The following is a 17,213-nucleotide window of genomic DNA, read 5'->3' as shown; positions in this document are numbered from 1 at the left end:
GAAAACAATACTTACTCAGCACTATGACATTCTGACAGAGCCTGGTCATTGAGGATTTATTCTTTTAACCCTTCTTTCTTCGCTGTCTCTTTAAGGCAGTTTCCTTCTTTTACCACGTGTCCTGGCTCCTTTGGGACAGGCGAATTCTTTGGCTTACCCAAGTGTGAGCTCTAAGTGTGCTCACATGGAGCACGCAGAGCTGAGTGTGCACCTGGAATATCAAGGCCCTCAGTGGGTTTGGAGGGAAGCCAGCCACACCTCCCAGCCCCATCCAGAGAGAGTGTTCCCGCTGCCCTGCGATTCCTGATCCTCTTTTGCTTTCTTGAGAACAAAGTTCGAAGTCACAGAACTGGAAAGGGTGTTAGTGAAAGAGAGTCCAGCCCAACTCTCTCAGAAATTATAGGCCCTACTCCCTGCTCCTCAAACCAACTGGGACAGGCAGGGGGTCTGACTGCTCCTTAATTCTTAGTAGCAATAGTTCCTTCCCTGTTTCTGGGCTGTCACCAGCTCCACTGGTTTTGAACAAGTGGCCAGAAAGCTTGGGGTACCTTCCAAAGCCCCCAGGATGGATGAATGGAACGAAGGTGGAAGGAATAAAGGAAGGGAGGGAAGTTGGGAGAGACGGATAAATAAAGGGGTAACCCTAGCCGGCGAGGCTGAACCCCTCGCGGAATCCACCCACCCCCATCCCGCCCTCCTCCTATTCTCAGGCCGCCGCTCTTGCGTCCCACGTCCGGCTGGGGCGCACCGAGGGAGCATGCGGGGCAGCGTTTGACTCGGCACGGGGTTGGGGGTAGGGCAGCAAGGGCGAGGGGAGGTGGGGGAGGAGAGGTGGGGAAGGGGAGGGCCTTGGAGGAGGAGGAGAGGAGGGGCGCGCGGGGAGGGGCGGCTGGCGCCGCGGGAGCTGGGCGCCTGGCTGCGGCGCGGGCGGGTCGAGGGACGCGATGCCGCCGCCGCCGCCGCCGCCGCCGCCGCCTCCGCCTCCTCGCCGGGCCGGGCTGCGCCGCCGGGGCTGAGCCGCCGCTAGAACTGCGAACCGAGCGGCCGCTGGGCGCGCCAGCAGCGCGGGAGGATGGGCTGCGGCGGTAGCCGGGCGGATGCCATCGAGCCCCGCTACTACGAGAGCTGGACTCGCGAGACGGAGTCCACATGGCTCACCTACACCGACTCGGACGCGTCGCCCAGCAACGCCACCCCGGACAGCGGCCCCGAGGCGGGCGGCCTGCACGCAGGTGAGTGCGCCTGGCTCCCGCAGACCCCCAGCGCTGGGAGGCGGGGCACGGGAGGGGGACGCGGGAGGGACGGGGGGCGCCGGGGCAGCCCAGTCCCCCAGAGAATTCTGTGCGGAATGGTGGTGGTGGTGTTGGGGCCGGGGGAGGGGGGAGGCGGGAGACAGACAGCACCTGCCTGCTGACAGACTGACCGACCCAGGCCCAGGGAGCAGGGCCAACCAGAGACCCCTACAAAAGGCTGAGCTAATCCCCTGGGCCTCGCGGAAACCCCGCACGTCTTGGCCTCCGCCCGTGCCTGCTCATTGGCCGGGGACGGGTGGGGTGGGAGGACAGCCCGCGCGGCTCGCGCACCTATCCCGCCGCCCACCCAGGCTTCTCGCCCGCTTGGACTCGCCTCCGCTGGATTTCGGCCCGTTTCCTCTTCTGGCCGCCTAGGCACACAGCCGGGCCACTCCATCCACTGGCCGCCTGGCCCCTCTCTCCCTTGACTTATAGACTGACCCAGATTACCTAGGTGGTTTCTTCCTCGTGGCTTCCCCCTTTTCTCCCGTGTCTCGGGTTTTGAAAACCAGAATCCTAGTTCAGGGCAAAATAAACAACGGCCGCGCCATCACTAGTTCTGCACTTCAGCTTACTTTTCAAGCAGTTGTTTCACAGCAAGGAATTCGTCTCTACCCTACTGTGCCTCGATGCTTCTTTATATGAGGCAGGGCATGAAAGTGGATTACGACTATAAATTAAATACTCTTACCATTCTGGCAGAAATCTGATAGAAGGATATGCAAAGAACTTTCTGGACCAGTCGCAAATCAGATTTTTTTTTTCTTTTAAAGCAGACAGTAATAATTGTAACGTAGAGATGAAAACAGACTGTTGCCACAGACTGACCTTTAATCATAAACTTGTTAGTGACGTTAAACGGAAAAAACCTCACTGCTTATTACATGGATGTTGTCAGAAGCCAGATCAATATTTGTATAAGAATGTTTTAACTATTTCCCTGTATGTTGCTGGCATTTTTGAATATTGAAATCTAAAATAGAAAATGAGGTTAATTTGAAGAATAGCATATATTATAAGGAGGAGGAGAGAAATGTCAACTACTCCTAACACATCAGTAGTCCTAAATTCCTGCCTCCTAAATAAGAGCTGTCACTTTTTTTTTTTCAGTTTAATATTTATTTATTTATTTATATTTATTTATTTATTTATTTATTTAATTAATTTATTTATGGCTGTGTTGGGTCTTCGTTTCTGTGCGAGGGCTTTCTCCAGTTGTGGCAAGCGGGGGCCACTCTTCATCGCGGTGCGCGGGCCTCTCACTATCGCGGCCTCTCTTGTTGCGGAGCACAGGCTCCAGACGCGCAGGCTCAGTAATTGTGGCTCCCGGGCCTAGTTGCTCCGTGGCATGTGGGATCTTCCCAGACCAGGGCTCGAACCCGTGTCCCCTGAATTGGCAGGCAGATTCTCAACCACTGTGCCACCAGGGAAGCCCCAGAGCTGTCACTTTAATCCTGAGACTCTGTCTCCATCTTTTAGGACCAAGCTGGGTCCTTTTTCACATGAACTTTGTGATTTTGTTTTTAAGCGAGGACCGTCAGTGAAAATTGTGCAAGGCATAATACTTCATTTGTCTCTAATTTTTCTGACTCACAGTAGCAATCGTAATGGTTATTTCATATTGCTGATGCTTTCAGCGTGCTTTCAAATGGTGTTGGTTGAATTCAGTGTCAGAATGAGGATAAGGCATGAGCCTTCAAAATAGACCTGGTAAATGTTAGATGTAACAGCATTTCCTGAGGAGGTATGGTACCTCTCAGGAGACACTCAAAAAGACCAGAGCTGCACTCCAAGGAAATAAGGTTAAAAATATCTAACGTGGAAAAGAACAAAGTACAGCTTCAGGGAATGGTTGCCTTGGTGACTGGAAGTATATGGTGTGTGTGTGTGTACATGTGTACGAGTGTGAGAGAGTTATTATGGGATGGCTAAATAGGTACATATTTATTTGTTTCCAACGCTTATTCATTTATTACTCTGCCATCCTGAGTCATGTCCCATCATGCATCATGAGATCTGGTTCCCGCAACAGGTGGGGTCTGGGACAAGCATGCTCATTCGTGGTACCCTACCAAACATGGGACAGCCCTGCCAGGCAAGTGGTCCTGAAGACCTGAGTCATTCACAGGAAGGGCTCGGCTCCAGTCTCAGAACAGCACCCTGAAATTGGCAAGACACTTAGATGGGCAGGATCATTTCAATTCCCTAGAAATTTCCATCAGCCTCAGAGGAGAGGAACATTTCTGAAGATCAAGATGGACTCCAGCCGTCCCTGGAAATCCACTGGCATTCCCTTTAGAGCCTTTAGAAAAATGCCTTCTTGATTCTTGTGGATTTTTCAGACTAGCAACTGGTCATCTTTGGTCAGAGTGGGTCACTGGAGAAAGCTACAGTTCTCCTGGGTTTCAGCCACCCTGCGAGATTAGCCAGCATCCTTTATTCTTTTCTTCCCTTCTGCTGCCCCAGCCTCACCCACCTGCTGCCAGTACACCACCTGTGAATTCAGTTCCAGTCTCCTGGGGGGCACCCACTGGCCCGCAGTGACTGTGTGGTGATAAGAAGCCAGAATGCCACTTTTTCCTGTTTCCATCAACTCTTTTCTGATGGGGGGACAAGAGGGAAAGCTGGACTTAGGGTAATTCAGATTGTAAAATCATCACTAATGGCTTCATGACTCGGCCTCTAGAGCTGGAGAGGCTCTCTGAAGGTCATCTGTTGAAGGCAGATGGGATTCAGTTAAGTTGCCCCAGTCTGCACTGCACAGCCTCCCAGTGCTTTCACAGTTCTTACCCCCCGCTCCCTCAGTCCTCAAGAGTCCTTTCTTTCTGGGCCCCTGGTCACTCTCCTTTAGTAGCAAGTTGAAGCCACTTTTCTTCTGGCCATCCCAACCTCAGGAGCTCTGAGGGCGGGGAGTGGGCTAATGCATCTTAATATCTTGTGCTTAGCCAGTTACACTGTGGAGCCCCCGGCTGGGATTTTCCTGAATGAGTAGGCTCTCCGTTTAAACCTGCCCTCCCCGTCAGCTCTTCCTAGATTCCCTCCCCCTTTGCTCTGCCTTGCATCCCTTGCTGCTGATGTTTTCCCACTTGAATGAGTTTAACCTAGATTCCTCCAAGTGTCTTTCTGAGCCCACAGCTTTTCTTTAACAAGTGCCCCCAGCTTTACCCTACCCCCTTGAAACCCCTGGCCCAGCTCAAAGATGCCGTCTCTTCTGTAGCGCCACCACCCCTCAACCTCAACTCCACACCCATATCTACCAAAAAGCCCGATTTAAGCACATCTGCTTGTAAACCTCATGTCTATTTCTCTTAGTCCAGTCCAAATTGAGGTCACGTCACATGACAAGTGTTCAGTATTATTTGCTGAATGAATTCTGCATTTCACAGCAGGAAGGAGGCATGTTTTTCTGCCGGTTCCACAAAGGAGAGAGTTTCTTTCCTTCTTCTCCTTACTTACAGGATCCTTACATGATCCTGAGCCTTTGATCTCTGTGTTTGGGGATCACTTCCACTTGCCAGCAAAATTTGATTTTTAGATTTGGCTATTATGTAGGCTGGAATTAAGGACCTAACTGAAGCAGCAGTATCTGATATCCATTGCTTCTCTGTGTCATCGAAGCCTGTCTCTCTGTCACAGGAGGAAATTAAATTGGTCTGGTGTGATTTAGTTCTCATAAAATCAGTTTGCTGGATTGATTTTTACCTCTGTGGTCTGGTGGAGGTCTCCTGTGGAGAAAGGGGGTCTCTGAGGTTGCTCTGCCCCAGCCTAGCTCAGCCATTGCATACATGAATAACTTCCTAGCTTCACCTCAATTTAATCACGAGTCCCTTAAGTTACATCTGTAAAGATCCCCTTTTCTTTCTTTTTTTTTAAAACCTAGTATAGGACATAGACTATTTTAGATAGTCTATAGATTTTTTTTTTTTGGCTGCATTGGGTTGGGTCTTCGTTGATGCGCGCGGGCTTTCTCTAGTTGCAAGCGGGGGCTACTCTTCATTGTGGTGCATGGGCTTCTCCTTGCGTTGGCTTCTCTTGTTGTGGAGCACAGGCTCTAGGTGCGTGGGCTTCAGTAGTTGTGGCACGTGGGCTCATTAGTTGTGGCGCACGGGCTTAGTTGCTCCACGGCATGTGGGATCTTCCCGGACCAGGGATCAAACCTGTGTCCCCTGCATTGGCAGGTCCCTCCCCTTTTCTACTGTTAGTATTTTTCTAATGTCTCTAGAGAATAAAACATTTCAAATTTCTCTAAAATGCTTCACTTTATAGTTTTAAATTGCTATAGTAAGTGCTTTAGTGAATGCAAGATGGAAGATTGCAGAATTAGACTCACATCAAAATGATTTATCTAAATCAATTGAAATATGTCAGGTGAAATGAAGAGCACTTAATATTACCATTAGCTAACATTTATTGATATCTTACCAAGGGCCAGGCGCTGTACTTAGTAGCACTTTATGTAAATCATCTCGCTTAATCCTCACGAGGGGGGATGAGGTAGAACTATTGCTATCCTTCTTTTGCAAGTGAGGGAATGAGGCTTAGAGTGTGCAGTAACTTTTCCCGATCCAAGACTCGAATCCAGCTTTTTCTGAATCCAAAGCCCGCACTCCTAAATCCTGCCTTCCTGATGAATGGGGGGATCAACTATAGAGTTCTTGATTTGACAGTGGATGGAACTCAAAGTCTAGTGTGATCTCTTGGTAGTCTAGTCTGGTCTCAGCACAGTTTTCTTCTGCAGCATCTCTGAGGAAGGGATATCTCTTCTCTAGGCAAGGAGGTCTCCCCATACCTTTGTCGAGCAGTTTCCCTTGCAAGAAACTCTTCCTGCTGCCTTGTAATTTCCACCTGGTCTCGCATAGATCGTTCCTTCAACATTTGAAGATTGCTGTTGTATTTTCTCTCACCGTTGGTCCTCCAGACCAAACACATGCAATTCCTTCAGTCACTTCTCAGACTTCTGTGGCACTGACCATATCCCTACAAATGCACTGTTTGGTTTGTCAAAGTCCCTCTTGATACAAGAGACCTATGGTTACCTCCGAGCTGCTGACGTCGGCTGAACAGCAGAAGGAAATATGAGGTCTGTTATGATGTGGACACACCCTTTCCCGATGCAGCTAAAACCAGGTTAGGATTTGTTTGTTTTCCTGATGTTGTTGTTGCCATGTTACCTTGATGACTCACATGAAGCTTGCAATTAGTTAAAACCCTTAGATCTTTCTTTCTAGTCACATTTAAGTTCTATGACATCAGTGACATTGTCTGGTTTTCACTCTACATACCCAGCACCTGGAACAGTGTCTAGAATATAGGTGACACTCAATAAATGTTTGTGGAATGAGTGAATTTTTTTCCCTAATGAATCCTACATTCGTACTATTGATTTCCATATCCCAAATTTGGGATTTTTATATTTCTTCTTGTTAAAACTAATCTTGTTGGTTTCAGTTTAATGTTTAAACTTACTGACCTTGACTCATTTTGATAGTGCCATGAAGACAATAGTCTAGGTCTTTGTTGCCCTATGTTGGAAGTCTAAAGATAAAGGGCATTTATTTGCTCGTTTGTTTATTCAGTATACCTCTGGCACAAAGATGAGTGAGATATGTTCCTCGACCTGAAGAAGTTAATAGTATAGGGGACACAGGTGGACACACTTCAGGTCAGCATGGTGCACACTGGAACAGCATGAAGGAAGGGTGCTGGGGGAGTGCAGAGGACTGAGTAGTTCATTTTGCCTGGGGAGGGGCCAGTGTGTACAGACCCCTGCAGGAGGCTTCCCTGCAGAAGAAAGCAGGACTGCTCCTGCGGACCTGCACAGCCGGTTACCCTGCTTCCCTCCCTGAGTGAGGGCACCTGTGCAGAAGCCACCAGGGGCTTCCTGGTGGATAAGCCTCCCCGCTTCCCCCAGCTCTCTCTGTATACCTGTTACCACTTGGTTATATTTTCAAACAATTTTTTAAAGTGAAGTATAGTTAATTTACAATGTTGTGTTAGTTTTAAGTGTACAGCAAAGTGATTATATATATATATAATATATAATTTTTCAGATTCTTTTCCATTATAGGTTATGACAAGATATTCAAACAATTACTAAGGTCTGCCCCCATGGGAATGACTTGCTCTGATAGTTAGGTAAGGTGTCTTTCCACTGGCCATTGTAGTCCTGTGCCTAACGCTGGGCCTGGCTATAGTAGGACTTCAAGCGATCTCTCTTGAATGAATACATCTCCTAAAACTTCTCTGTGTCCATTTCGTTCTTCCTGCAGTGCCCAGAGATGATGTTTTCTTTCCTCAAAAGTTCCATCTGCTCGTCCTTTTCGGGTTCTTGTCTACCTGGTGGGTTGTATAGTAAGAAAACATCCTTACCTCTCTGCGCCCCCTTTGCCAAACACAAGCCCCTTTGTTATAAGGGTGGTTTTGCAAAAATCACTTCAAGAAACAGGTGGCAGCAAACCCGGGCAGTTCATCAACATCTAGGAAGTCTCACCTCTCATGGCCCCGGTCTCTTGAGCAGTCACCCGTCCTGCCCCAGGCTCTCCAGGTGCTTTGTCCAGCCCAGTGAGAGCAGCGGTCACATGGCACTGCCGGGCTTGTTCCCGTCTGTGTCTCGGGTTAGCCTGTGAGCTCTGCCAGGTTGCGGACTGCGTGGTTGGCATTTGCGTGCCTGGCATCTACCACATGTGTGTTGAATGACTGTAAAAGTACCTAGGTGGATGAATGATCCATCTAGGCAAGTGAGTTTTGTCTGTCTGTCTTGTACCCTCTTTCCTGAGTCCTATCTTAGATGATTTTGTCTTGGACATCAGTCCAGTGAACCGTGTCTTCATTGGATGCTAGATAAAGCTATTCTGGCTCTGATCAGAAATGAATTTAAGGCTCCAGGCTTGGGCCCCAATGCGAGGAAGAGAGTCCCCTCTCAATCAGCAGGGAGTCTTTTCGTGCACTCGGCAATCCCCCAACGCCTGGAGGTCCTGCCTTCACCCTGGGATCTGTGCACCTGTGACCCTCAGCCCCTTCCCGCAGATAAGACCATTCTGTCCTTTAGTGAAGCTGGGAGTCTGAGCCTGTTGTTCCTTACCCATGGTGCCTGGGCTTTCATCCCAGGAGCCCTTCTGTGACAGGCCCATGGCCTCTAGCCCCTCTCAGAAGACTATTTGACCCTGCCAGGACTCCTACAGAGGCTCTCTGGCTGGTCCCAATGCCAACTTTGCTTCCGTCTGTAGAGGAGACTGGGTGGGTGAACCCTGAGCCACATTGTGGTCCAGCCCCTTCCAGCCCAGCCACCAGCAGAGTTCACTTCCTCACGTGCTCCCCTCCCACTCTGCCCCCCGCCCAACTGCCTCCTTCTCTCCAGAGATAAAGCTCTTTCAGAATGTTGCTGTGGGCTGAACTGTGTCCCACCAAGTGTATATGTCGAAGTCCTAACCTCCAGAATGTGACATTTTTTGGTTTTTGTTTTTATTTTATTTTTATTGAATTCGATTTACAATGTTGTATTAGTTTCTGGTATATAGCAAAGTGATTCAGTTATACATATATATGCATATTATTTTTCGTATTCTTTTCCATTGTGGTTTATTACAAGATATTGAATATAGTTCCCTGTGCTATACAGTAGGACCTTGTTGTTTATTTTATATATAGTAGTTTGTATATAAATTTTGCTAATCTGAAACTCCTAATTTATCCTTCCCCCACCCTCTTTCCCCTTTGGTAACCATAAGTTTCTTTTCTATGTCTATGAGTCTGTTTCAGTTTTGTAAATAAGTTCATTTGTGTCACATTTTAGATTCCACATATAAGTGATATCATATGGTATTTGCCTTTCTCCTTCTGACTTACTTCACTTGGTATGATAATCTCTAGGTTCATCCATGTTGCTGCAAGTGGCATTATTTCATTCTTTTTTATGGCTGAGTAGTATTCCATTGTATATATGTGCCGCATCTTCTCTCTTTATTCATCTGTTGATGGACATTTAGGTTGTTTCCATGTCTTGGCTGTTGTAAATAGTGCTGCTGTGAACATGGGGGTGCATGTATCTTTTCAAATTAGAGTTTTCTCTGGATATATGCCCAGGAGTGGGATTGCTGGATCATATGGCAACTCTATTTTTAGTTTTTTAAGGAACCTCCATACCGTTCTCCATAGTGGCTGCGCCAGTTTACATTTACAGTGCATTTGTAGGAACAGTGCAAGAGGGTTCCCTGTTCTCCATAACCTCTCCAGCGTTTATTTGTAGACTTTTTAATGGTGGCCGTTCTGACTGGTGTGAGGTGGTACCTCACTGTGGTTTTGATTTGCATTTCTCTAATAATTAGCGATGATGAGCATCTTTTCATGTGCCTATTGGCCATCTGTATGTCTTCTTTGGAGAAGTGTCTATTTAGGTCTTTCGCCCATTTTTTTTATTGGGTTGTTTGCTTTTTTGTTATTGAGTTGTATGAGCTCTTTGTATATTTTGGAAATTATGCCCTTGTCAGTCTCATTGTTTGCAAATATTTTTTCCCAGCCCATAGGTTGTTTTTTCATTTTGTTTATGCAAAACCTTTCATTTATATAAGCAAAACCTTGTAAGTTTGATAAGGCCCATTTGTTTATTTTTGGTTTTATTTCTATTGCCTTGGGAGACTGACCTAAGAAAGCATTGGTACGATTTATGTCAGAGAACGTTTTGCCTGTGTTCTTTTCTAGAATGTGACGTTTTTTGGAGATAGGGTACTTACAGAGGTAATCAAGTTAAAATGAGGTCATTACAGTGGGCTCTAATCTAATGTGACTGGTGTCCATATGAAAAGGGAAATGTGAACACACAGACAGACAGACACTCAGGGAGAATGCCATGTGAAGATGAACACAGAGATTGAACGGCCAAGGAAGGCCAAAGATGGCCAGCCAAGCAGCAGAAGCTACAGGAGAGGCATGAAACAGATTGTCCCTCACAGCCCTCAGAAGGAACCAACCCCACCAGCACCTTGATCTCAGACTTCTAGCCTCTGGAACTGTGAGACGATACATTTCTGTTAAGCCAACTGGTTTGTGGTACTTTGTTACAGCAGCTACAGAAGACTAATAAACATGTATTTATGAGCACAGACACTGAACATTTGGAAATAATAAGAGAGAGGATTTCTGTGGTCACTATCTCACACTTCCTTCAGAGATTGGGTCTCTTTCCTTGTCATTTATATTCAAATAGCATTTATTGAGCATCTACTATAGGTGAGAATTTTTCTCTTGGGATGTTAGCTTACATAACTCTCTAAACTAACCTCAGAAATCATTGCTATCACCATCTACCAGATGAGGAAACGAGGTTCAGTGAGATTAAGGGATTGAGCGGTTTAAACACAACACTGTAAATCAACTACGATAAAATTTAAAAAATAACAATACTAATAATAAAAGAGATTGAGCGGGGTCACCCATCCAGGAAGTGGAAACACCCAGCTCAGAATCCAGTTCTCTAGTTTCTAAATGCAGGGCAGTGCTAACGACTAAGCACAAATTTAGGGCCCTCCTCCACCCCATCTGGTTTGGCTTCTTTGAAAATATGAGCCACTTGGAGTGGGAGCCTCCTGCCAGCGTTCTCAAGGATGAGGACAGGAGTCTTTGAAGAGACACGTGCAGCGCTGTGACACTAATGCCACCCCCTGCCTGTGCTGAGTGTCCCCAAGCAGGGCTGCCGGGGCTGCTCAGAAAATCACCTGCATCCCACTCACCTGATGGGCTCGTTAAAGATGGAATAGTCTTTGGGCAGAATAAGATTTTCTTCTGGTTTCAAATGAAATGGGTGCTCCTCAAGAAAATCTAGAAAGTGCAGAGAAGCACACAGAAGGAAATAACGCCTCTGTAACATTTAGGTTTTGTCCTTAAGGTCCTGCATCTAGGTGTATATGGTGCACATTGTATCTTCTGTAGGGTTTATGTTTAAAGTTTGAGGGGGCATGGGAAAAAAAATCCCTCAAATTGTTTGGAAGCTCAAAGGCCAAGAGAAAAAACTTTTTTGTTTCTCTTTGTGTTCAGGAAAATATTTAGAGGTGGCGGCAGCCAAAGTCTAGTTTGAATGGGGGAAGAGCAGGGGGCAAAGACCGTGGATCAGCGAAGGGATTTTTCTCCCTGTTTTCTTTCAGTACTAAGCACACGTAGTTGAATTCAGGTAAGTTATATGCTAGGCTAATGCGTAGCGTGAGTCCATTGTGTGTAACCCCTCCACCGCCCCCTTTCACCTCCCTTCCATCCCCCACAATTGGCTCGGGCTGAGGATACTGTTTAATATTCTACCTAGCTGTTTGCTGGGGTTTAGAGTTGCTTAATGGATGTAGAAACATGGGGTGCGTGTGTGTACGTGTACCAGCTCTCTGTCTGAGTCTCAAATGCCCATGAGGTCGTGCAGGTGGGCTGTCCAGCATTGGGGTTGCTACAACCCCATACACGGCAGCTCTGGGTCTCTGTGTCAGGCGGCATAGACATGGAGTGTCTGCCTACATCTTGCCATGTGGCTTCTGTGTAATGAAACAAAGCCAGAAGCCTGAGTAGATGTTCCTTAATCTAGCTCTGTCTGCTTTACAGATAGTGCCAGTTTTTCCCAGATTCCGGGATTAGGTTGTCTATTAGTCCTTACTTTGGGTAATGTTGTGAGTCTTGGTCTTTTTCTGTCTTCATAGGCATTTTAATGGGCACTTGGGCAAGGCTGAGTCAGCGGCTCCTAGCTAGATACGCTTCAGCCTGGAAGTCCAACCCAGAGCCTCTAGACCGTTTCCTCCAAGCCACTGCACCCACAGCCGTCAGACAGCCACACCTGCGGGACCACTCAGCCAGATCTGATCTCTCTGTTTACCAGCTCCTTCTCATGTGACCATGTCCTAACTTTTCTCTTCATCATCATCATCATCATCATCTTCCTTGTTATTTGGCTTGGAGATAGTATAGTTCGGTGGTTAAGGAATTAGACTTTAGCAACAGACACTTACCAGCTGTGTGACCTTGAGCAAGTTTCTTAGCTTTTCTGGGTTTCAGTTTCCACATTATAAGATGGGAGTCACTGCAGAATTCATGTACTCACAAATATGAAGGGCATAGTGTTTCTTTCTTCTTTTTATACAAAAGGATTTATTAAGAAACCAGTAAGACCCTACTACATCATGACACTGTCACACTGGGCTTTTAACACAAGACTTGCTCTACAATACTAGGGAGTGCAGGGCATAAAACACAAATTGATTCTGAAGCATAGCAATTAAGAAATAAAGCAATGAAAGCAAATTTCTTTTAATGAGAACTCAGGATTAAACTCCAGAGGGACCCAACATCATACTTCCGTTCGGGGACTTGATACAAAAAATTTAGTTTGAACGGCTATCAGCAGGTGGCAGGGGCCACCTTTAAATGAATCTTCAATTTGGAAAATACTGCTTCACCACCTGTTGGGGATAAGTTGCAAATGGAACAATTTAGTATGGTTTGTAGCTATTTTGATGACCACTTCACCTGGATACTTTCCCATAACCACTGTGCTGGTCCCCACCTCTTGCACGAGCTCTTTCTGCAAATCTGCCTCTGGATCCCCACTGTTGCTGTTGCTGATGATGTTCCTTCGACATGGCTACTTTTATCTCTCATTTACTAAGACCAACATTGCGTTATTTCTTTTCCATTATCTTCTTCACTGGTTCCTCTTCCTTAAAGGTAATAAAGCAGAATAAGGGCATAGTGTTTCAGTGCTGCCCATCCTGGCACCCAGGATCCCCTCGCCTCCTCAGTCTCGCCCTGGACTCATCTCGCCAATCGCAAACCCGGGGTCACCCCTCCTCTGTTTCTGAGTTGCTTGGCGTTGCTGTTGAAAGTCATGAGTGTTGGCGATTGCATCCAGTAGTGATTCATGCCTAGAAGCTCAGTGTCCTTACCAGTTCTCGGCAGTTCTGTTAGTTCCTTATTAATATCCTTATTAATTTAGTCCCCATGTAATACTCCCGATATTATTCTGTTCTTGCCCTCTGAATGCTAAAAAAGTGGAAGATTTTCTGTGAGTTCTCCCATCTTTTCCTCCAATCACCTATTGTATATCCTTCTTGCCACCTCAGAGTTTTTAAACATCTTTAGCCATCCTCTCTCCTCAGATCTGCCTGTTTGGATTCTAGGTTGTTCCTTGTTGTAACAATAGATGAGGCCATCACAGGTGGTTCCATTTTTTTTCTGCACTTAACAAAAAGTCTGGAGATTGGTAGCCACGCTGCTCAAGGCCGCTATCAAGGACCTGGGCTCTTTGAGCTTATTGTTTTGCCATCCTTGTTGTGTGGATTTCATCCTCATAGTTGCAAGTTGCTGTGGCATCTTATTTTAGATAGGAAGAAGGGGGAAAGGTAGAAAGAAGCATTCCACCTAAGTTTTTTTTTTTTTTTTAATCTGTAAAACAATAGCTTTCCCAGAATCCAGTAAACTTTGCTTGCATGTCACACTGGCCAGGACCGTGTTACATGGCTATCACAGGCTTCAAGAGCCTAGGAAATCAAGACTTTTAGCTGGGCTCATGACACCCTAAAAGTAATGGGTCCTTTTGCAAAGAAAAAATGGGGAGAACAGATATTGGGTAGGCTGCAGGCAGATGCATGTACCTTTCATCCTAAGACTATGTCAGAGGAGAGAAAACTAGCAGGAGTCAGGGGAAAGGAGAAAAGGAAGTAGAGAGGGGAGGAGGGGTAGGTCTGCCAGAAACCAAAACAACATAATTACTAGTATTAAGATTTTGCTGTAATAATAATATATAATAATAATAATTATGTGTTTTTAGCTTTCCCATGTGTCAAGTGAATTCATAAAGGTGAATATTTGCTGAAAAAGTTACATGTGCCAATACTGAACTAATCTCAGAAATACTGCAGCAATAGCCCAAACTGAAATCTTTTAAAATGGTCTTTTGACATCAGACTCTGTGCTGTGTACACGCGACGCACGGTGGACATTTCCTTGCTTTCCGCTTCATTTTCTTGCAAAGTTCATGTCAGCCGGAAACTGATGTGGCAGCTGATCCTCTGTGGTACCGATTTCCAATTAGTGGGAACATTTGTGCAGGTTCACTGTGCAGGGTCGCTCTGATGCCCGGGCTGGGGACTTCTGCTGGAGAAGCAGCAGACAGCCAATTGTCTAATTTAAAGAGTTGACAGTATTTCCTGTGAAAGTTTAAAAAAAATCACCCAGCTATTGTCTCTAGGTCTGGTGGACTATAGGGCATGGGGAAACCGAAAGGATTTGTAGAAAATAGCAGGGCTGTTTGGGAAACTGGTCACCATGACAACAGGGCACAGCACAGCAGCAGTTACAAGGGAAGTGGCGATGGCCAGCGCCCTTCACAGGAGGGACGATTCAGGTTTAAACACCTCCATAAACAACAGTTGTGTTTGACAACGAGGTGTTCATAAATTATTACGTCCAAGAGCCACTTTTCAAGGACAGTCTTCATAGCAGCCAGGTTCCGATTTGCTTGCTGGGGAGATAAGTGATGTGTGTGCCAACACTAAGGAACATAGCCACTGCCTCGTGAGCATGGCTTCTGTTAACTGAGTGCCCAGCATGTGCCAGGACTTGCGTATTCAGTATCTAATTCTGTTACCCCCATTTTACAGATTGGGGGAAGTCAGGGAGGTGAGGTACCTTGCCCAAGGGCTGCACATCAGGTTCTCTTGGGGAACCTAAAATAAAGCCTTCACCCCAAACCTGGGGCTTCAAATACGGTAGATGGGTGGGGCCGGAACTCCTGCATTTTTAACAGCTTCTTTAGGTCAACACTGAGAGGCATTCCCTCTGTCTGTGGTGGAGCCAAGATTCTGCATTTCTAACAAGCTCTCAAGTGATGCTTGGACCTCTTGTAGAGAAGGGAGGTCCTAGATCAGAGCCTGGCAAACCTTTTCTGTAAAGGCCTGGATGGTAAATATTTCAGGCTATATGGGCCACTGACCTCTGTTGCAACTACTCAATGTTGCTGTTTTTAACACCAAAGCAGCCATAGGAAAAGATACATAAATGAGTGGCTGTTTGTTTTTTTGATATTGAGCTGCATGAGTTGCTTGTATGTTTTGGAGATTAATCCTTTGTCAGTTGCTTCATTTGCAAATATTTTCTCCCATTCTGAGGGTTGTCTTTTCGTCTTGTTTATGGTTTCCTTTGCTGTGCAAAAGCTTTTGAGTTTCATTAGATCCTATTTGTTTATTTTTGTTCTTATTTCCATTTCTCTAAGAGGTGGGTCAAAAAGGATGTTGCTGTGATTTATGTCATAGAGTGTTCTGCCTGTGTTTTCCTCTAAGAGTTTGATGGTGTCTGGCCTTACATTTAGGTCTTTAATCCATTTTGAGTTTATTTTTGTGTATGGTGTAGGGAGTGTTCTAATTTCATTCTTTTACATGTAGCTGTCCAGTTTTCCCAGCACCACTTATTGAAGAGGCTGTCTTTTCTCCACTGTATGTTCTTGCTTCCTTTATCAAAGATAAGGTGACCATATGTGCATGGGTTTATCTCTGGGCTTTCTATCCTGTTCCATTGATCTGTATTTCTGTTTTTGTGCCAGTACCATACTGTCTTGATTACTGTAGCTTTGTAGTATAGTCTGAAGTCAGGGAGCCTGATTCCTCCAGCTCCGTTTTTCTTTCTCAAGATTGCTTTGGCTATTTGGGGTCCTTTGTGTTTCCATACAAATTGTGAAATTTTTTGTTCTAGTTCTGTGAAAAATGCCAGTGGTAGTTTGATAGGGATTGCATTGAATCTGTAGATTGCTTTGGGTAGTAGAGTCATTTTCACAATGTTGATTCTTCCAATCCAAGAACATAGTATATCTCTCCATCTATTTGTATCATCTTTAATTTCTTTCATCAGTGTCTTATAATTTTCTGCATACAAGTCTTTTGTCTCCTTAGGTAGGTTTATTCCTAGATATTTTATTCTTTTTGTTGCAGTGGTAAATGGGAGTGTTTTCTTAATTTCACTTTCAGATTTTTCATCATTAGTGTATAGGAATACAAGAGATTTCTGTGCATTAATTTTGTATCCTGCTACTTTACCAAATTCATTGATTAGCTCTAGTAGTTTTCTGGTAGTATCTTTAGGATTCTCTAAATCCTATAGTATAGTATCATGTCATCTGCAAACAGTGACAGCTTTACTTCTTCTTTTCCAATTTGGATTCCTTTTATTTCTTTGTCTTCTCTGATTGCTGTGGCTAACACTTCCAAAACTATGTTGAATAATAGTGGTGAGAGTCGGCAACCTTGTCTTGTTCCTGGTCTTAGTGGAAATGGTTTCAGTTTTTCACCATTGAGGATGATGTTGGCTGTGGGTTTGTCATATATAGCCTTTATTATGTTGAGGAAAGTTCCCTCTATGCCTACTTTCTGGAGGGTTTTTATCATAAATAGGTGTTGGATTTTGTCGAAAGCTTTCTCCGCATCTATTGAGATGATCATATGGTTTTTCTCCTTCAATTTGTTAATATGGTGTATCACATTGATTGATTTGCATATATTGAAGAATCCTTGCATTCCTGGGATAAACCCCACTTGATCATAGTGTATGATCCTTTTAATGTGCTGTTGGATTCTGTTTGCTAGTATTTTGTTGAGGATTTTTGCATCTATGTTCATCAGTGATATTGGCCTGTAGTTTACTTTCTTTGTGGCATCTTTGTCTGGTTTTGGTATCAGAGTGATGCTGGCCTTGTAGAATGAGTTTGGGAGTGTTCCTCCCTCTGCTATATTTTGGAAGAGTTTGAGAAGGCTAGGTGTTAGCTCTTTTCCAAATGTTTCATAGAATTCGCCTGTGAAGCCATCTGGTCCTGGGCTTTTGTTTGTTGGAGGATTTTTAATCACAATTTCAATTTCAGTGCTTGTGATTGGTCTGTTTATATTTTCTATTTCTTCCTGGTTCAGTCTT

The 17,213-nt window shown here is 45.3% G+C and overlaps 1 protein-coding gene across 3 annotated transcripts in view; it reads left to right on the top strand.

Moving 5' to 3' along the window:
• The first annotated feature begins 976 nt into the window (after window positions 1-976).
• BAALC (BAALC binder of MAP3K1 and KLF4) overlaps window positions 977-17,213 on the top strand; it is a 95,268-nt gene continuing 79,031 nt past the window's right edge. For all 3 annotated transcript variants that reach the window (XM_059901390.1, XM_059901394.1, XM_059901391.1), the window contains exon 1: window positions 977-1,232. In XM_059901390.1, the coding sequence (XP_059757373.1) occupies window positions 1,073-1,232 (160 nt within the window). In that variant the 5' untranslated portion in view covers window positions 977-1,072. The remainder of the gene's footprint in view (window positions 1,233-17,213) is intronic.

This window comes from Balaenoptera ricei, chromosome 17 (genome assembly GCF_028023285.1).
Source record: "Balaenoptera ricei isolate mBalRic1 chromosome 17, mBalRic1.hap2, whole genome shotgun sequence".
Lineage (NCBI taxonomy): Eukaryota > Metazoa > Chordata > Mammalia > Artiodactyla > Balaenopteridae > Balaenoptera > Balaenoptera ricei.
Note: the sequence above shows the minus strand (reverse complement) of the source record. Positions and strands in the feature narration are given on the sequence as shown.